At 32.2% G+C, this 21899-nt stretch overlaps 1 protein-coding gene across 2 annotated transcripts in view; it reads left to right on the top strand.

The window, feature by feature from the left end:
• The first annotated feature begins 3342 nt into the window (after positions 1–3342).
• Positions 3343–21899, top strand: part of LOC106072914 (segment polarity protein dishevelled homolog DVL-3-like) — a 24260-nt gene continuing 5703 nt past the window's right edge. Inside the window, exons 1-16 of one of the 2 annotated variants that reach the window (XM_013233368.2) lie at positions 3343–3598; positions 9008–9077; positions 9961–10085; positions 13825–13910; positions 14119–14187; positions 14436–14574; positions 14822–14915; positions 15175–15244; positions 15345–15432; positions 15599–15727; positions 15990–16219; positions 16623–16754; positions 17932–18099; positions 18236–18253; positions 18931–19233; positions 21265–21483. In XM_013233368.2, the coding sequence (XP_013088822.1) occupies positions 3438–3598; positions 9008–9077; positions 9961–10085; positions 13825–13910; positions 14119–14187; positions 14436–14574; positions 14822–14915; positions 15175–15244; positions 15345–15432; positions 15599–15727; positions 15990–16219; positions 16623–16754; positions 17932–18099; positions 18236–18253; positions 18931–19233; positions 21265–21483 (2101 nt within the window). In that variant the 5' untranslated portion in view covers positions 3343–3437. The remainder of the gene's footprint in view (positions 3599–9007; positions 9078–9960; positions 10086–13824; positions 13911–14118; positions 14188–14435; positions 14575–14821; positions 14916–15174; positions 15245–15344; positions 15433–15598; positions 15728–15989; positions 16220–16622; positions 16755–17931; positions 18100–18235; positions 18254–18930; positions 19234–21264; positions 21484–21899) is intronic. The other variant, XM_013233370.2, reaches the window with a different exon arrangement.

Raw genomic sequence — 21899 nt, 5'->3', positions numbered from 1 at the left:
TGGTAACGATAATAATAAGCGATGTGTTTCGTGTAAATTGTTTAGGTGTATGCTGATAATAACAAATTATTACTAAGCCTTATTCATTGTTATCCATGGAGAAATACGTTAGTAACTGCGGAAGTGTTCAATGAAAAGCAAGGAACCAAACGAAGGTACAAAGAAGATTACATTGGATATGGTTTCATATCTTCTGGACCTGAAGATGCTGCATTGCCATTCTGTCTGATCTGCAATGCAGTTCTGTCGAATAAGGCGCTTGTTTCAAGCAAATTGAAGAGACACTTGGAAACAAAACATCCAGCTGTAAAAGCGCAACCGAAGGAATACTTCGAAAACATCAGGGCTTAACAAAATAGACAAGCTTAGAAACTTAAGAACTACCTAAAGCTGCCAGAAAAGGGATTAATAGCAAGTTATAAGGTTGCTCAGTTATTAGTAAAACGCAAGAAAGCACACACAGAGGCTGAATCAGTCATTGCACCAGCTTTAGCAATAGTTGTTGAAACTATCTTTGGACCAGATGCCGCCAAAAAAAGTTTAAAAAGTTCCTTTTTCAAATGGTACTATCTTGCGCAAAATTGAAGACTTATCGTCAGATTTACAAGTTCAAATCTGCGAACACTTTGACGTGACTGACGATGAAGTGTCTCTGCTGTGGTCTCTTCAAGTTGATGAATCCACTAATGTTAGTGGCAAAGCCCAGCTGCTAGCTTTTATTCGGTTCATAAAGGATGAAAAATGTGTCAACGAATTCTTATTTTGCAAAGACTTACCAACTACGACCAAAGGCGAAGATATTTTTAAGTGGTGAACGAAAACATTTTGCTATTCAAAGTACAGTGGAGAAAAACTTTGTAAGCGTTTGCACCGTTGGCTGTCCTTCCATGCAGGGAAATAGAAAGGGATTCGTCACTCTTGTGCGTCAAGAAAATCCAAATGTATTAGTTGTTCACTGCATGATCCACAGAGAAGCTCTTGCCTTCAAGTCTTTGCCGAAAGATTTGATGTCTGTTCTGGATCAAGTGATTGAAGTTGTAAACTTCCTCAAATCTCGACCGCTTGTATCCCGACTTTTCTCCGGGCTTTGTGAAGCAATGGATTCAGACTACAAATGTCTCCAGTATTACACCAACATTTGTTGGCTCTCCAGGGAAAAATTGTTAAAGCGTGTCATCCAACTCAAGGCTGAGCTGGTTTCATTCTTGGAGGCTGAAAAAAAAAGACTTTGGATTTTCTATTCATGACCTGATCTGGTGGGTTAAGGTGACATTTCTCTCTGATTTATTTGACAAATTAAATTCATTGAATTTAAGTCTTCAAGGACCATCGGAAACCATCATCATTGCATCCTCAAAACTGAAGTCATTTGGTGAAAAGTTGTCTTTGTGGCAAAGTAAGATCAAGAAAGGACTGCTTTCCTACTTACAACGAATGTGCTTCAAATAAAGAAATCACCCCCGAAATTCTGGACACTTTGAAACACCTGCAGTCAATATTGCAGCATTACTTTCCAACAGTTGGAAGTAATGAATATGAATGGGTCAGCTATCCATTTGGAAACAATGAAGCTACAAATCTTACAACTGAAGAAGAAGAGCAGCTCATTGATTTAAAAAACGATGCAGTTCTTAAGTCAAATTTTGCCGAGAAAGCTTGGATGTGATTTGGATTTCAATCAACATGTTATATCCTGCAATCAGTTTAAAAGCAATCAAAATAATTCTTCCATTTGCATCTTCATGGTTTTACGAGTTTGGATTTTCAGCACTGACTGAAATCAAATCTAAGAAAAGAGAGACTTCTTACAATAGTCGATGACATGCGAGTTTGTTTGTCGACTTTGGAGCCTCAAAAAACAGGCACACCCTTCACATTAAATGTAATACTTAAAAACACATAAAATCTTTTTTTCTTTTTATTATAAAACAACTGTTGCTCTTCGTGGTGTGCCGCGAAATTTTTGTAGTTTGTTTACTGTGCCGGCAGCCAAAAAAGTTTGAGAAACACTGCTCTAAGAAAATGAGATTCATATATTTTGATGTACTAAAGCTGATCACTCAAATTACTTTGTGTTCTTCAAAAGAAAAAAAAAACGCCTGGAAGCTACAGCATAGAAACATTCGATTGTTCAGCTCAGGGCCGGCCTTAGGCTACTGCATTCTATGCGTTCGCAGTGGGCCCCGCCCTTTCATAGGCCCCTGCGCAACTTCTAGTTGTAAATTATTAAATTAAACCAATATAAATTGTATGTATATAATAACAGGGTTTTCTTGGCCTCTTGATTTTCCAGAGCCTTATATAAATCGTCTGTGATAGCAAATATACAAAAAAGTCCTGGAAATCTCAAGAAATTATTATAATCTCATAAGACCTCATAAAAATCTCCGAATAGACAAAATTGTCAATTTTGGGGTGCTGATCCTACGCGCGATTAAAAAAAAAAACTGGCATTGTCAGCTTTCATTTAATAAAAATGTATTGCTAAGACGAATGTATTTTCTAATACAAAATCTTAATTTGATACTGTGCTTATCCCTACCCAGACTTGGCCCCGCGAAATCCGTTTTGCATAGGGCCCCGCAAACTGGTTCAGCTTATTGTCGAGTACAAACTTGTAATCGCAATCAGCGTTACATTAACAATGTTGGAAAGCGAGCAGCAAGTTCTACATGAAGTAAGAAAGTATTGGAATGTCTTTTGGTAATTGCACCCATGCATTCAGATAACTCAATTGTTCTGTCACACACTACATTCGTTTATTTGGAGGAGGGGGCCCACGAAGATATTCTCGAGCCCGGGCCCACAGATACCTTGCTACGCCACTGTGTCTATACTATAGTCTATATAATATATTATTATAGCCCTATATTTAAATGACAACGTAAGAGGTAAAAGGGAAAGGGGAGAAATATGAGGAATGTGACAAAAATATTAAGATGCAATAGAAGTAGATTCTATATATAGTTCTAAAGCTAATTATCTTGCTGTTTCCAGTAATTTAGAAATTTATTATCCCCCCCCCCCCAACCCAAATATGTTTCAAAAGCCAATTTTTTTTTTTTTTTAAATCTCCACATTTTGCTCTCTCCCTAGATTTATACACCCATATAACTGCCGAAGGTTGAAATAACGTTATGAAATTAACTATTTGTGTAGACATTTAATTTTAAAAAAGGAGCTAGACATCTAGACTCTATGAGCTAGTCCAGATTTAAATTTAGTAGAGATAAACTTATCAGTCAGTCTGTTTATTTCTGACTCATTCTCGTAACCATCCTTTGGGTAGAGAAAACAAATTAGTGAGATTCTAGAGTGAGTTCCCTCATTCGCCTCGTTTTGGTTGTTTTGTTCGTAAGGGGAAAAAAAAGTGTCGCCATTTTGTTGGATAAAGTGCTTTTCTAAGGATATTTTTTGGTTCCCGTGCTTCCTTCGGGATGGGGGAGACAAAAATTATTTATCATATAGATGATGAAGATACCCCCTACCTAATAAAGCTCCCCATCCCTGCAGATCGGGTAACTTTAGGTGATTTTAAGAATGCATTAAATCGACCGAACTTCAAGTTCTTCTTTAAGTCAATGGATGATGATTTTGGGTAAGAGTAAGACAGACTGTGACTGTGAGACTGACGAGTGTCCTATCACCAAGTGACCAATGTGAATCTTGAGTGTAATGTTTAGTTTTTTTTTTAAAGTTTAGCAAAGTTTTTTACAAATAAAAAATTAGCACCCATTGGCACTCTAATACTTGCAATGTCAATAGGTAGATTTAGAGTCTAAGTCTAGATCTAAAATTTATAATCTATTCTTATATCTAATCTATACTTAAAAATTAATTCTACATACACGTAAGTCGTAACACTACAGTCTACACTTACACTAGTTACAGATCTCTAGAATGATAGAATCTACTAATCTCTAATCTATCTAGATCTAGATTCTAAATGTAGACACTAGAGTAGAATCTACTTATAATCTAGACTATTCTAGACTGACTTTTCACTAGATCTAAATAGTCACTACACTACACTTACAGATGTAACTAGGACTATGTCTACCTACAGTGTCTACATTTTACTAAATATAGAGCTCTAGATCTAGAGTAATTTATTTATTCTTGACATTACATTAATCCAAACATCTTGCTGTTACTGTTACGCTGTTTTTGTGGTCATTAAATCTTTATTTTGATATTTTATAGATCTATAATAATCTATTTGAAACTAGCGCGCTGATGATTCTGATCCAATTTCCTTCAATTTAGCTGTCTTTTTATGTAAGAAAAAAGAATTTCAAATTTGAAAGTCAGGCTTTTTTTTCTTCCTACCTATGTTACCAGGATGACTTTACCTCTTCCTAGGGTTAAGACTATAGGGCTATGCTAATGAACCCACCAACATTTGTTCTGTTTTTGGAGCTGATTTATTTGATTCATAAGCCAAGTTGTTTGATTTCATACAAAAAAAAATTAATAGGGTGTTTGTATTAAATTACAATTTTCTTACCAAAATTTATTCCAAACAACCAGTTTTGGACATCAATATTAATGATCTTGTATTAGATCTATATTATATTTGTTTTTTTTTGTTTGTTTGTTGTTGTTGTTTTTTATAGAGAAATAATGGCATAAAATGGGCAAATATTTGGAGTGAGCTTGATACATTCTATAGAGAGAATATAGAGAAAAGAGGATTCAGCTATTTAGGCAAGAATGGCCATCCTAGCCTGTACTGTACTATACAAGAGATCATCTGTATTAGAAATTAATTAAATGAATAAACAAAAAAACACAAACTTTAAACATACATCTATGATCTAATCATGCAAACATAAAATAAGTCTAAAAGTTGGTGTAGAAGTCTCTATCCCAGTGACCTTCTTCTTCTTCTTCGTTCTCATTGTTATTTTGGAGTGTTCAGATGACTAGACCAATACATGAGATGAACTGCGCAGTGGTTTCCATATCAGGGAGCTCTCCATATAGTTTTCTTTCTATTGGGGTGTTTTGGGGCCAATGTCTTATACAGGCCTCTTGGTAAAGAGAGCAGTTTTGGAGGACGTGGTTGGCATTCTCTAGTGATACTCCACATGGGCAGATTTCACTAGTTCCAATTTTGAGCTTCCGGTACATGTGTTGTCGCATTCTGTTGTGTCCGGTCCTGAGTCCAAAGATTTGACCTTGCTCTTGTCGGGATAACTTATAGTAAGCGTCATCTTTCTGTGACCTAATTTGTGTGTTCAAATTTTTTTTGTCTTCGTATTTATGCATAATTTGGAAACAGCTTTTTGATCTCATGTGAGGCGGTATGCCTGGTGATCTTAAAATCTGAGTTTATTGATGCCAAAATATAGAGACTGTTTGGAATAAATTTTGGTGTTAGGAATCAAATAAAGTGTGACTAATTTGTTTGAATTAAATTGTATAACCTCTTTGACTTTATTCTCCTTAAACTAAAGAAGATTTTGAAACTTCATTTTCTTTTCTATGTCAAACCATTATCAAATACTGCGCTGTCAAAGTCAAACTTGTAATTTTTGGCCTATAGGTGTTTGAATAGCATAAATAACTCATATACTATATAATATATATATATATATTATCCACATATTGATGAAACTACAAAAAAATCAAACAAAGCATTAGGATTTATTAAAAGAAATTTCTATGAATCAAATAAGAACATAAAACTAAAATGTTATTTAACCTTGGTTAGGCCAATAATAGAATATGCATCCTCCGTTTGGGACCCCTCAACTCAAGAAAACATTAAGAAACTGGAACAGACACAAAATAGAGCAGTGAGATTCATAACGAATATTCAGGATGGCTGCCTGGTCGTGCGGTTTGCACGCTGGACTGTAGTTCGGACTTATCGATGGTCCCGGGTTCAAACCCTGCCCGCTCCCATCCCCCGTCATCCTGCGGGAGGTTTGGACTAGGAAGTAATTATCTTCAACTCTGAAGGAACATCCGAAATAAGTAAAACATTTTACATTCACATTTGACTAGTGACTAGTGTAACACCTTTAGTAAAATCACTAAATTTAGAAAGCCTTCAGGACAGAAGGGTCAAAAGTAAAGTAGCAATCATACATAAAACACTGAATCATAATCTTCAAATACAAAAACAAAATTTAATAAAATACTCTGAAAGACACAAAGATAAAGGCACATTCCTCATCCCATATGCTAGGACAAATTTGTACAAATACTCCTTCTTCCCTAGTGCTATTAGAGCATGGAATGGGTTGCCTGAGCTAGCCAGGAAAACCAGTGACTTGGCAGAATTTAAGTCATTGGTTAATATGCATGACTGAATGCATGACGCGTAGGACGTGATCATCTTCTTTTTTGAAGTAACGTCTGTATTATATAAGATAAGATATATAATATATAGTTTTTTTTATAAATCTAAATAGTCCCTCAACACTACAGTTGAACAGTGTCTACATTCTTTTAGATCTAAATCTAGAATTCTAGATTTACATTATTTAGATCTAGAGTTCTAGTCTATAGACTATCACAGAAAATTCACTACATAGTATACTATTCTAGATCTAGACAGACCTACATTAGATCTAGTCTAGATATATATAGATTATGGATCTAGATCTAGTTATATATAAATTCTTGTTACTTAACCATTGACATTGTAGATCAGATCTATATTAGATCTAGAATAGATCTTACTCATCTTAGGAAATAGATCAATTTAGATCTAGTAATCTAGATTGTCTAAGGCTTTGTTGAGCTCTATTAGGGTGGGTACTTCGTATAGCTCATTTATTGTGCATTTAATTGGTTAATAGTGTTAAGGGCTGTTGCAGAGACTGATCTTGTTGTGGCATAGAGTTCGGAGTAATTCGGATTATTGTGATGTATATCTTCTAGTCACTATTGACTATCTAGTTCGATCTAGATCTAGAATAATCAGTCTAGAATCTAGATTAAATGATGAGTATCACTAAATTGTTCTAGAAGATATATAGACATCTACTAATCTAGACTTCATATCTAGCTATGTTTTGTACAAAATAGCACCCATAATTAGACTCATGATAAGGCCCATTGGCAGGCATTGGATGATTGGATGGGTACACTAATGTCACCTGAGAATGCTGATCATGAATAGGCCTGAACAAGATACTGGTCCTTAAAACACCCCTATCGAAAGAAAACTATATAGAAAGATGCCTGATTTGGAAACCACTACTGCAGTTCATCTCGCATATTGTTCTAGTCATCTTAACGCTCCAACATAACAATGAGAACAAGGAAGAACAACAACAATGGATACTTTTTTACTGTAGATTAGTGTACAGGGGTAGATTTGAAATATTCTAGATCAAGAGCCTAGAATCTAGATCTCTACATGCAGGGCCTGCCTTAGGCCACTGCAACCTATGCAGCCGCTGTGGGCCCCTCACTTTCATAGGCCCCACGCTAACTCTAGTTGTAAATTCAAAACATACATAGAAAAAATAGACAAAATTGTAATTTTGGGGTGTCATTCAATATGGAAAATGCCAATCCTACTCGCGATAAAAAAAACCCCTGGCATTGTCAGCTTTTATTTAATAAAAATAATAGGGCGAATTTTATCCAAAACAGTAAGTTCCAACATTTAATTTACTGTAATAGTCAATGGCATTTAAATATAGATCTAAATCTTTCTCCACCTCTTAAAAAGATAAAAGCTATATTTTGCTAGTCGTTAGTAAATCTAAAAAGCAGATCTGAATGTTAATCGAAATCTACCTTCTATTTTAGATGGCTCGTATTTGATCGTGATTTTGCACTTAGTAAAGTACAAAGAAAGTGCAAAGACAAATTTATTTTCTAACTAAAAATCTTATTATCCGTATCCCTACCCAGGCTAGGCCCAGCGAAATCCGTTTCACATAGGGACCCTCAGTCTGTAGAACCGGCCCTGTCTACATGTATACGTTTCTAGAATACTCTAGAAACAGATTTCTACTCATAAATTTCAAACTCCCATTAAATTCCAACTCAGTACAATTTTGGCATTTAATGTTTTTATTCTTTTGCTAATTTAGTAATTGGCATGGCATAAGTAGCTTGTAGATAATTATAATAAAGAAAACCCTATAATATTTATAATGTTTTCTTTTTCTCCTCTAAATAATTAGGCAGATTGATTCTAGTGATTGGAGGCACTGTGGCTGAGCGGTAAAGCGCTTGGCTTCTGAACTGGGGGTCCCGGGTTCGAATCCTGGTGAAGACTGAGATTTTTATTTCGGGATCCTTGGGCGCCTCAGAGACCACCCAGCTCTAATGGGTACCTGACATTAGTTGGGAAAAAGTAAAGGCGGTTGGTCATTGTGCTGGACACATGACACCCTCATTAACCGTATGCCACATAATCAGATGACCTTTACATCATCTGCCCTATAGACCACAAGGTCTGAAAGAGGATCTTTACTTTACTTATATTGGTGATTCGTGCCATAGAAGGCAGCAAGGTATCGTGTATCATTTTCTCTTCTTGAAAACATAAGTGAAAGTGACATAGAGATGACATCAATTACTTGTTTAAAGTATATTTAAGCCTTTGAGCAAACTATAAAATAAGATTTGTATAGTTAATTTTTAAATAGAGGTAGATCAGATAGTGCCCTTGTTATTTTTATTAAATATTATATATTTTTTTATAAACATATAAAACTTCGAAAATAAGCCAATATTTGACCTATTATAAACACTTAGCAGTGTAGTACATTTTATAATATAGAATAATCCTTACATTGGCAAAAGGCAGACACTTGCTAAATGTTATTTTAATTCAAATTTATAGTGTCATCCAAATAAAATTTGATCTAAATTAGTTGCATCAATCACACTTAAGCAAATATTTGAAATAACTGGGGTTGTTATTACTGTTATCATAGTGCTTTAACCAGGACTTAACTAAACTGTTACCTCGAGAAAATTATGCTCAATATGTCACAAGACATAAAAGATAACCATATTTTTTATTCTGTAGGGTGGTAAAAGAAGAAATTGTTGATGAAGATGCCCATTTACCATGTTTTAATGGAAGAGTAGTATCCTGGGTAAGTATAACATTTACCATTTATGAAATAGAGTTGTTATCCAAAACAATGAGATTGTAAACACTCAATGTTACTATCTTTGTCTTACCCTGAGAAAGGTATTGCATAAATGAACACACTATTTATATCTATATATCATGACAAAATCCCATTGCTTGGACTGAGATTTAGGCCCAGGCACCTGGGGGGTAAACATGAAGGAAATTAGCTTCTTCACTTCTTAGTGCGCGGAAGTGCTCCTTAAAAAAAATGTTCTTTAATAATGGTATATGTGTATAATTGTATAGACGTGTAGTGTAATAGGTTTGTCTTGCAGTTGTATGATGGTTGTCTGGCTTTGACAGATTACTGAGAAGATGTTTGAATGCCTTGTGTGGGTGTATTATTTGTAATCAGTAACTACTAAGAACAAAACCTATCACATGAATAAGCAAAGAACTATTCCAGACTGTTGAATAACTTGAACGAAGTTTAATACGAAAAGGCCACTTTTGAGTCTCTGTCAGTAATACAATGTTGTCACCTTGAAGTCCTAACACCAACTTGAATAATATTAACATCAACAAACCCAACCCCATATCCGTGATGTCACTAAATGTTGCATTCTAAGTCCATCAGCAGTGGTGCGTCACTATACTAGTGCCTAACAGTAGCTATACTGTATAATTGTTCAAAACTTTTCACTCGAGACCACTGAAACATTTTTTTTTTTAGTTTCTCAATAGTTTTGCTTAAAGACTTTCTCACATATTTTTAGGAATAAAAAAAAATCATATAATATCCTTAAGTTTTTAAATTTCAAAAGTATTTTTTGAAGTAGCAGGGGAAAAAAAGTATTATGGAGGTCATTTTATTATATATTATTACAAAAATGTATTTCCAGCTTGTTGCAGCTGATAACAGTGCTTCAGATAGCCAGTCAGTAACTGATTCACAAACTGGAGATGTTGTACAACTACCTGCAGAAAGAGTTGGTGGTATTGGAGATAGTCGTCCCCCTTCATTTCAGTAAGTTGGACATTCTCGCATGCTTCTTGGGAATGAATACTATTTAGTCATACCATTTAAATTACAAGTGCACCAAGTCTCAATTAATCAATATCATGTCCACTGGACTATTTTACTTTGCGCCCACACAACTTAATGATAGCAATAAAGTATGTTTATATTTTCTTGTCTCTTAAGTCTGCTAAACCATTGTGAACCCACATGTCCTATTGACTAGTTTTCTTTATTTCCCTTAACAAGCTTTAGGGTTTCTCTCTTCTAGTCTTTTTGCTTGCCCTACCATCCTCCTGACACAGGATTAGCTTTACCTTCCTCCTGAAACAGGAACTTTTTATTTTAATAATCAGTAGGTTTGGGCTAAAATCATATATATATATATACTTTGAAATGAGACATTAGCTCTACCTTCTTCCTGACATAGGGACTTTTTAAAAAATAATCAGTAGGTTCATTCTAAAATCATATGGCGGAAAACAGATTAAGCTCTCAACATTCTACTTTTAGGACCATTTTTTTTGACCAATTTCAAATTGGCTATTATTGACATATTATATATCAAATTTATTGCCCAAGAATAAAGGAATTAAAAAAAAAAAATCAGAAGCAGCAGACAATTATTTAACTTGAAAAAATGAGGTTAAACACACTTACCCCTAATAATGAAAAATCACAGAAAAACTCACAGAAGATATGTCCAATAATCCATGAATTTCACAAATTCACAATATTATTAATAGAAAAATGTATCACAAAGTAAAGTATATTTATAGTACATTTGAAAAAAATATATAAACAAGTGTTTTAAGACATTTATGCCTATTAATTGTGCCCCCACCCCACCTCCACCCCCCCTCGTAAAAAAAAAAGCTGCAAATTATACTTTATCATCATCCTATATAACAAAACCATTATCAGTTTTGACATAATATGTATCTATTTTAATGCACAAGAACAGAGGAATCCAATAAAAGTAAATTCATTAACATCAGACAAGTATTTAACATTAAAAATGAGATCAAACAGACTTACCCCTAATAATGAAAAATCCACCGTTCACAGAAGATATGTCCAATATTCCATGAATTTCACAAATTCACAATATTATTAACATAAAACTGTGTCACAAAGTAAAGTATATTTATAGAACATTTGAAAAAACAAACAAACAACTTTAAAATGTATTTATAACTAATATAAATAAGCCCCCTCTTCGGCCCACCCTACCATGAAACGTCACTTTTTTTTTCTTTTCTTCATACATGTCTTAACATATTATAAATAACAATTTTAGATTGATGTACAATTTTAGACTAGAAAAGATCTAATATTAAATGAAAGATAAATAGATCTAGTTCTAGGCCTAATAATAGGCTTAACTTAATTAAGAGTTGCATGGTCCATGATGTTTTTTGTTTATTTTCTTCAACTAATCTCTGTCTTTGTATTTGTTGCAATGGTTGCTGAGAAAAGAAATAAAAGAAATAAAAACATTTATTTGGTTTATTATTATATGTTTTGTTTTTGTCCATAGGTCATAAGTAGATCTATATTCTATATTTATATTAAGTTCCAATGTCTAGATTCTAGATTCACCAACACCAGAACTAGTCCTTGAGTCTAGAATTGTCTAGATCTATCTAGCCTAATCATCACAAACAAGTCAAATACTACATTAGAATTTATTAGATCTAAGGTCTAGATCTAGACTTAGTTGATCAAAAGGTTAACATTATTAACAATAACAATGATTTTTACTTTAAATTTTAAACAAAACTGTCAGTTTCTGGTACATTCCATGATTCTGGTAGTTGTAGACAATAGTTCAATAGAAAATAGTAAGAAATACAGGATAGATTTTAAATATAGATCTAGAATCATGATTTTACCGATCTGGTCTATCAGATTATTATATTTAACTAGATCTAGATCTAAATTAGATCTAATCTTCAGACTATACAAGAATAGCTTTAAAGTAGTAAAATAATAAATGATTTCACGCTAAGACGCCCTAACCCTAACTCTAGAGAATGGATCTAGAATAATCAAGATTATTCAAGATCTAGACATCGATCTAAGTCTAAGCATTTTGCTAGATTAATTTAAAAATATGGTTTAGATCTGGTCCTTAATTTACAGCTCTAGATTAATTTAGATTTAAATCTAAAAAAATCTAGTCAATACAATAGAAGAAATAACCTACAGTAGATGTAGACCTACGTCAAGTTCGCGACTTTATTGATCGACTGGCGAGTAACGATGTTTAAGTCTAGTCTTACTTATAGATCTACTAGATCTAGATTAGATAGATTACACAAGTATCGCAATTACTAGATGAGTCTAAATTAAAATAATAACTAGATTATGACTTTTTAAACATAAATGTCAGTGGTAGACAATTTAATAGAAGAAATACAGTATGGTACGCAATTACGCGTAGCCCGGCTATCGTGGTATCGCTAGAATTAGACTCTAGATCTAATCAAATCTAATGTTATGTTTAATATTGATGTTCTAGATCTAGAATAGATATAGTTATAGAATAGAAATGTATATAGTAGATCTAGAGTCTAGAAATAATAATATCATAGTATCTAGATTAGATCTAATATCAAAACTCGTGTTTTCCTCACCGGGCGCTCGCTCGCATAGGTACGCGTTGTTAGTCTATGGCGTAAAATAATGACCTTTTAAATGACCAAAGCCGATGAACTGATTACTAAAGCATAAAAATTACCTAACAAGTTAATATTCTAAACTAAACTGTCTGTACTATCTAAACTCAGCTATTGCCTTTGCTATATGTTGCCTCTTGGAGTTTCTTTGAGTGAATGACTTTTTAAAAACACATGTTGAAAAAATTCGGTTGACCTTCGATTTTGGCGTTAGACATTCCGATTGGTTAAAAAAAAACGAGATTTAAACAAAAATATTTTTTTTTAAATAACCAAAAATAAAAATAATAATACATTATTATTACTGAAATAAAAAAAGATGTATTTTAAAACTAAAATCGATCATTTTTAAATGTTATTTTAAAAATAATGTACAGGGTATTTGGCGATGGATAAAAATAGGACATGATGTCAGGACTAGTTTTTTCAAAATTTAGGACAAACAAACCCTTTCTTTCACTTTTTTTTTTTCTTTTAGGCGTGTATCAACCATTTTTAAATAGTAAGTGTGTATTTTATACATAGATAATATAGAAAAAATATGTTTCTTACCTTTTGAAACGGGAGCACATAAATCCAAAAGTAAATCTTGTCCATTTTTTTTTTTTTTTGCATACTTGCCGGTATTCACAAACGCACAAATTCATTATAAACACGTATTTCAAAAACATTTTGCTAATAAATCTTCCATAAACATAGATCTATCCACCAGTAAATCAAATTTTACATGGATGGTCTATTTTATGTAGAAAATGCATTTTCAATAGGAAATCTGTTTTCTGCCATATATACTTTGAAATAAGACATTAGCTCTATGTCAAAATACAATTCAATAAATTAACCAGTGGAATTACATTGTATTTGTGCCTACCCTGATGACTGTAGTGCATTCGTTGTTAAATCATTCAAACCAAGCTATGGTGGGAACTCATTGTGAAGTCAATCATTTACCCTGCTGTTTTTTTTTTTAAATTAATGTAGTAAATAATTTATTATTGGCATTCATTGAATATTTGCATCTGTGGGCCATTTATAGTCTATTTGATTCAAACTATTGTGTATTTCAGCGCCAATCCTTCTTCAGTTGTCAGTCGTGATGAGCCATGTGACACTTGTACAGAATCAGATTCTGTACTTAGTAGTGCAAGAAGAGGTCAGTTCTAGACTTAGAAAGTATGTAATATGTTGTATAATAAACTTTCCCAGTGTATCATAGTATAGTTTTAATATCTTTATGTTTAAAAAATATGTTTTTGTTTTTCTGTTTCTTTAATCTGTAGAGCTTTTTTTTTTTTAAATAATAAAAAAAAAATATAGAAATGCATTACTACATATTATATGTATATTTTTGTTAATTATAGTTGGACCATCACAACATGTTGGAATGCCTGGAGTAGCTTATCGATTCAGACAAACAGTAGGAAATAATGGCAAGTTTTTGTTTGATTCATTTTTCTTTTACACTTGAATTCATTTTAAATTTTGATGATAGACATCAAAACAAGTTATAATAGCAGAGCCAAAATCAGCTAGTAGTTATAAAAATGTGTTGTTTTTTTTTTTTGTGTGTGGTGTGTGTGATCTTGCTTATAACAAATAATTTTATAGACAGATAGTAAAAAAAAAAGATGACATACTGAACCAACGCTCTATTTCCAATTGTCTTTTCCCAATGTAGGGCCAAGGATAAATGGCCATGGCCATCTGAAACATGACAGACACAGAGATCCTCGCAATCTTTATGAAACATCAACAATGCTTAGCAGTGATCTAGAGACCACCAGTTTTATAGACTCAGAAGAAGATACAGCCAGCAGGTTTGTATTGCGATCAATCATTTATTACTGAAAGAAAGCTTTTGTAATACATAAATCATAGTGCTATTTTTGTAAAGCGCCTACCCCACCCCAAATAAATAAATTCTATGTTAATTTTTTGTAATGAAATAGTGATACTAGTAACCTGTTTCTGTTGATTGGTTTAGCAACATCGTATTATGCTAATAATATTGCAAGAAACTTTTTTCTATTAATGGGCCAATCTTTTTTTTTTATTATTATTTAGGTTTTCCACAGTAACAGATACAACGAGCAAGTCTTCAATTTATGGGCGCCATAGACGACGGCGGCGGCGCCATAGGCCTCCCCCTATTAGTCGTGTAAGCATTTTAAAAATGTGTATTACACATTAGATAATTTTCCTGGTTGCAGTTAATAAGATAAGATAATTTTTATTGATCCAATCAGCTGGAAATTCAGTTTGACTACCATTGACAACCTCAGCGTAACTACTGTACAATAACAATATAGATGAAAAATTCAAACAATATTCACACACGAAACACATACACATTCACAACTAGAAGATGTGTATTTTTGTCATTTTCATTGATGAAGTTTAACCTTTTTATATTTTAGGCATCTTCATTTAGTAGTATTACAGACTCCACCATGTCTTTAAATATTATAACAGTCACATTAAATATGGGTAAGACTTTCTTAACTACATTGTAAGCCTTCTGTTTAAGTCTTTCCAAGTAATGTTTTAGTACTTCCTAACCCATATGTTGTACCTTTTGCTTCTTCAGACACAGTCAATTTTTTAGGTATCAGTATTGTAGGTCAGAGTAACAAAGGTGGTGATGGTGGCATATATGTTGGTTCTATAATGAAAGGGTTAGTATATTGTTTATTAGTCTTAAGAAATAATTTTTTTTAATGCACCAAAATTAACAAATTGAAAAAAAAAAAAAAAACTTTCCCTTTAGGTCTAGATCTGATCCAGAGTCTTTTTTTTGTTTTATGACAATAATGTAAAATACTTTCTTTTCAATTTGTTTAGAGGAGCAGTGGCTCAAGATGGTCGAGTTGAACCAGGAGATATGATTCTTGAAGTGAACGGAATAAGCTTTGAGAATATGAGTAATGATGATGCTGTTAAAACTTTAAGAGAAGCTGTACAGAAGCCAGGGTACTTTTTACTTTGCATGTCTTCAGAGTTTTATGTCTCTTTTACAGTTCTAAAATAAAACTCTTTTTTGTTTTATAAAAAAATACATTATTATCTGTATTATTGATTGGATATAAAATTTTGAGTTTTTCTCATCATCTTTTTTTCAAATAAATTACAATTATTAATTAATAGATATTTTGAGAAAAATTTAAGTAACCTTTACAAAATTTTGAAATAATTCATTTTATAAACTTACAATACTTGTGATTGTCACTTGCAGTCCCATTGTACTAGTCGTTGCCAAATGCTGGGATCCCAATCCAAAAGGTTATTTCACTGTTCCTCGACAAGAACCAGTTCGTCCTATAGATCCATCTGCCTGGATAGCCCACACAACTGCCTTGCAACAGCAGTATATGGGTCGGACAGGCCCTGTAGCACCATCTATCAGCAACATGACATCAACCACTTCATCTTCTCTTACAAGTTCCATACCAGAGTCTGAAAGGGGTATGTCTAATGATTCAAATTCTTCAGCATACAAGATTGTTTATTTGCATTTACTGTGTGTTAAGCAAGCTTGGAACTGTGTTAGTATATTTACTTCTTGATCCTGGACATGTGGTATGTACTCTCTCTGATATGAAGGAACATCCAAAACTTGTAAAACTTTCTTTGAAGTATTTCATTTGTTTACAACTCTGAAGTAATTTAATACCTTTACTAAATGTAAGAATAGCTTGATATTATTATCTTGGCTAAGATTGAAATGATAGTATAATTCAAAATTGAGTGTATAAAAATAGCCTACTTTTTAAGTTTAATAGAATTTAATTCCTTTAGCAGATATGTTGTAGATAAGGCTTCATGTTGATCACTACTTTTGTAATTATTCCAATTATATTTTTCTTAGGATTTGATGATATGAATTTGACAATAGCCACTGATATGGGTACAGTGGTGAAAGCTATGGCTCAGCCAGACTCAGGGCTAGAGATTAGAGATAGAATGTGGTTGAAAATAACTATAGCCAATGCATTTATTGGTAAGTCCACAGAACTGCCTTGCAACAATTTTTCATAAGTTACCCTTCACAACGTTTTGAAAAATTCACATATTTGAAGAGCTAAACCTCCTCACAGCAAATCTGATTTAGTTCTTTTAGTTTCTTGATTTAGTTCTTTTAGTTTCTCAAAAAAAGAAAAGTTGATATTAGGTGTTCAAGTGTCTAAATTAAATGTGTGTTGGTTCCCTACTATATATGCCAATGTGCCACTACATGAATCTATTGCTGATCTACTTTTAGATTTTAAAAATTCAAACTCTCAAATATTTTCATGCATTTAACCCAAAAATTAGTTATCAACTTAGTAACTTAAAAATATTATTTTTGTAAAGTCTCATCTGTGTTAAGCTTTAATATAAAGCCTAATCTACTACTACTATTCTTAAGCACACAGTTGACTAATGATAATTGCTATATAAAACATTGGAAGATAAACTAAAATCTAAATCAGGGACTAGACTAGTGAGAACTACTTTAATGTTAAAGTTTTTATTTCAACCCAAAGTAGTAAAGCTTGAAAGTCAAGGTTTTAAGTATAATTCAATGATTAAATAATAATTTTTTGTTTTGATATTGCTTGAAAGGCTATGGGAACAATGCATTAATTAATTATAATGAATACAAATATTAACAAAAAAATAAAACAGATGTACTATAACCTTGAATAAATACTGATGAACTATTTAGACATAATCAGACATTGATGGTAAATCCTGTTTTTTTTTTGTTTTAACTTTCAGATCTGAAGCCTTTTGATAATACATATTAAACATATTTATCTTGTTGTTAGGATATACAAGAGTTTTATTGATTACAAATAACTCTTTTAACCTTCAGTTTATTTGGACTTCAGTTTCAAATGGCCTACCTTGAAACTGGTTTCCTTTTTTTTTTCTACTTTTAAACTAGCTTCTTAGTTTTCTTTAGGCAATGGATTTAATCAAGTAATTTGTTTAGAAATAGATAAAGTCAATTCATGCAAAGATTTGGTTGTTTTGGGGAGGTGTAGATTATGTATAGTTTATAAATACTTGTAAATTGTACAGCTGATATTATATTCAACTCAGTAAGTTGAAAGCATTTTTTTTTTTACTATTATTTATGTGTTGGTAAGTTGTGTGGTAAATTTGTCTAATAACTGTTTCTCTTCCAACAGGTGCAGATTTGGTGGACTGGCTGTTTACACATGTAGAAGGTTTTGCAGATAGGAGAGATGCTAGAAAATATGCTTGTCATTTGCTAAAAGCTGGCTACATTAGACATACAGTCAATAAGTTGACATTTTCTGAACAGTGTTACTATATATTTGGAGATTATTATGGTGGTAAGTGTAGGATTCATCCATTTGACTAGATTTGTTTGAATATTTTTTAAATCTATCACTATATCATACTGTTAATAAAACAACTTACATACACGTACATTATCATATTTCAAAAAAAAATTATTCCATTTTCTAGGTCCACCAATATATCCTGGTATGTACTTTTTTGTTCTTTTATTAGTTGTAGTTCTTATTTTTTTTTTAAATTAATTCAGTGAAACTTAAATATTTATTTCAAATAATTTACTCTTGTTCGAGTAAGCTATTAATATAAGCCATAATTTTAAATTCTACTTTTTTAGATTTATTACAAATTTTAATGTTTTTTTAATGTTTTATCTGTCCTTAACCATGTCTAAATTATTTTTCAACTTAAATTATAAATAAAGATTGCTTTGTTAATATAAGCAATTATAAAAACAGTTTGGTGGAAAGTGGGTGTATTAGTCAGTGTTATACATGATTAACAAACAAACAAACAAAAATCCTAACAAAAAATTAGGATTTTTAAAAAAATGTACAAGACTAAACACAGTGATATGTTTGCAATAGACTCACACACTGTCATTGTGAAAAAAGATTTCTCTAGTAGCAGTTCTAAAACAGATTTCACACTGATCCTACATAATAATTAAATTTATAGCGCTGTTAACAAACATAATGTAGTCTCAAAGATCTATGAGAACACCACAAACATAAATAGAAAAGTTAAAATGAGTTTTGAACATAATCCAGTTGTATTTATACTAAACGAAAATTCTGTATTTGCTTGAAGTTGTTACCTATTTGTCCAACTATATAATACAACTATTTGATTTTTTAAAAATATAGATCTAGCTTCTCTCAATTTGGAAGATGTAGATTCTGTATCTGAAGCTGATCGTGATACTCTGGCTCCTCTTCCACCTCCATCATGGAGCAGCAACCAATTCCCTTACAGCTCCAGCTCTTACCTCCCCCAGAACTTACATTATATCCCAGCCTACGCTCTTAACACTGGAGACAATGCCAGCTTCGTGGGCAGTTTTGTGGATGTCCCACCTGGAGTTCCCATGCCTGGCAGTATTGGGGTGCCTGGTAGCAATGTTGTATCCCATGGTGGTGGCAGTGCAGGGAGTGTACACAGTGCATCAGGTAATTATGTCAGTGTTGTAGATGTAGTGTCCCTTACTTTTACATTCCTAGTGCTTTAGTATTTACCAGTTGTTTTGTCTTTTTTTTTTATAAATATTTTAAAATAAAGTTAATTTCTTTTAATGAAGCTAATTTTTAATATTTTATTGTTAAAAATACTGTCTCAGATCAGAAACGATTTTCATTTTTAGCTTATGTAATATAAAAGAACCAAATCTGCTACAGAAACTATTATGTTTGAAGGTACAAAAACTAATTAAAGTCAGTGCTAACAGTATATAATTTATAGTAGAATAATTATCAGAATTGGGGTGTGGTGGCTGAGGGGTTAAGTGCTTGGTTTCTGAATCTGGGGTCCTGGGTTCGAATCTTGGTGATTTTTAGGGCATCTCTGAGTCCACCCAACTCTAATGGGTACCTGACTTGGGTAAATAAAGGTGGTTGGTCATTGTGCTGGCCACATGACACTAAGCTTGTTAAACGTTGACCACAGAAACAGACATATGACCTTAACATCATCTGCCCTATAGATTGCAATGTCTGAAAGGGGAACTTTTCTTTAATTCCATCCAAAAGGCTATATTCAGAGAGAAAAAACAACATCTCAGTTTTTGTTAATGTCTCAGGAGTAATGTGGGCTATATAATTTTTTTTCTATATTTAAATTCTATTGTTTTTCACTAATGTTTTTTTTAGAAGTTCATTTTTATTCTGCTCAGTTAAAAATAAATGGTTTATACTAAATCAAGTATTTTTTTTAGTAAGAAAAAAGGAAATTAAAAACAAAATTTGCTGCCGCTTGCTTGTTGCTTTATACACTTTCTTATGACATTTTTTACTATTAGATGCAATGGTGCATGCTAAATTAGCTTCTTGTTTATAATATAATTATTAATTAAGACATCTGTTTCCTATGCTTAAATCTTTTGGATAAAAATTGATATAATTTTAGTATACTTAATAGCTATAAATTTAAAATCAGTAAATCATCTATGTGTTATCACAGCCTTTTTTTCTGTTTGATGTTACCCACAGTACTTCATTCAACTTTTGCCTATTTGGTTTTTTAATGATTCAGTTTATGGGACCTAACCAAAACAGTAACTTGGATGTGTCAATACAAATGCATTTGATTTGGGTTGAAAACTGAAGTAGTCATCTGTAAAAAATAAATGGATTTTTTTTTGTTTCACTGTATAATCATACATTTTGTTAGTCTACATAATATTTACTACAGTATACAATTGTTTGTTTTACCATTTACCACTAACAATATTTTTTACCTAGTGTTTTAAAATTTCATTTTTTTAATTTTTTTTTTGCCTATAATTATCCTATATAAATTTAGAAGTAGCTGGTTTTTCTGTTAGTTCTATTTGCACTAACTGTAAACATTGGTTGAACTTGAGGTCCAGGCACAACATATTTTACCCTTAGTCTGAATTGAATCACTTTAACACTTTTCTTCATTATTTGAAGTTGTTTCATATTCCATTTTACATAAACATTTGGCATGACCAACTAGACATTACCTAATAATTTTTGTTAATGAATAAAGATAAAAGAATAAATAAGGTTTTTGTTTAATATATTTACATTAGAATGCTTACTTCCTTATTGATTCAATGCAGTAAAGTAGAGAATTAACTAGGTCTAGATATTGACAAATTCGTTTTTAAAAAAAGTGATAAAAATGGACTTAGTGTAAATTAATTCTTGAATTAAATAATAATAATTTTAAAAATTCATGTTAAGAAAAATATTTTATTTAACAGTATCATTAACTTCTTTTAATTTAAATATACTTTTTACATTTGTGCAACCTGCACCCCCTTTTCTCATTGTAAATTAGATATACACTCAAACCTCAATGCATCAAAAGCCAAAAGTACAATTTAAGTACTGTCTAAGTAACCATTAGCTTGATCTTTTTCTTAGTATATTGAACCACTTTCAAAGTGGTGGCCCTTGGATACAGTGAGGTTTAAGTATTATTTGTTTAGTGTGCCCCTATTTCCATTACCATTTCAGTTGTGGCTAAAGATTGTGCATGTTTGTCAAGTACTTATAACCAGCTGAAGAGACTCTGGGAGAACAAAGATAAACAAAATGCACAATTACACCAGCAACATGCCACTACAGGCCCCAGTGGAGACCATACTATGGGTGACAAGCACTCGTATCCATATGGCTCCCCTATTAACTTACGTCACCATCCTGCATGCTTGAGGAATTCCAATAGTAGCTTAGGTTGGTTGTTGTTTTGTTTCCAGTATTTTTTTGTTTTCATTCATTTCAGTTTAGCTGAGCATCTGTTACAAACATTTCATCTCTTCACACATACATCTAGTCATCATGTTCTCTACAAAGAATTAGTATCTGGAAATAGGACACTTTTAATTAGCTCTGAATTAATAGTGAAATAATGCAATTAAAAAAACTAAAAATGAGGGTTTCAGGAAATGCTACATTTGCAAGGAGGTTGTTGAAGAATGTTTCCTTAATAATCAGATTTAGATTGTTTACTGTAGATATATATTTTAGATTGTTTACTGTAGATATATACATAATGTTCACCTTTTTTACTGTAGACTTACTGATAAATGTGCTAGATCATGTTTAAAGCACAAATTATTGAGCATTTATATATAGAGAGGTTAAAAGTG

This window comes from Biomphalaria glabrata, chromosome 13 (genome assembly GCF_947242115.1).
Source record: "Biomphalaria glabrata chromosome 13, xgBioGlab47.1, whole genome shotgun sequence".
Lineage (NCBI taxonomy): Eukaryota > Metazoa > Mollusca > Gastropoda > Planorbidae > Biomphalaria > Biomphalaria glabrata.
This window is presented reverse-complemented; position numbering and strand designations above follow the sequence as displayed.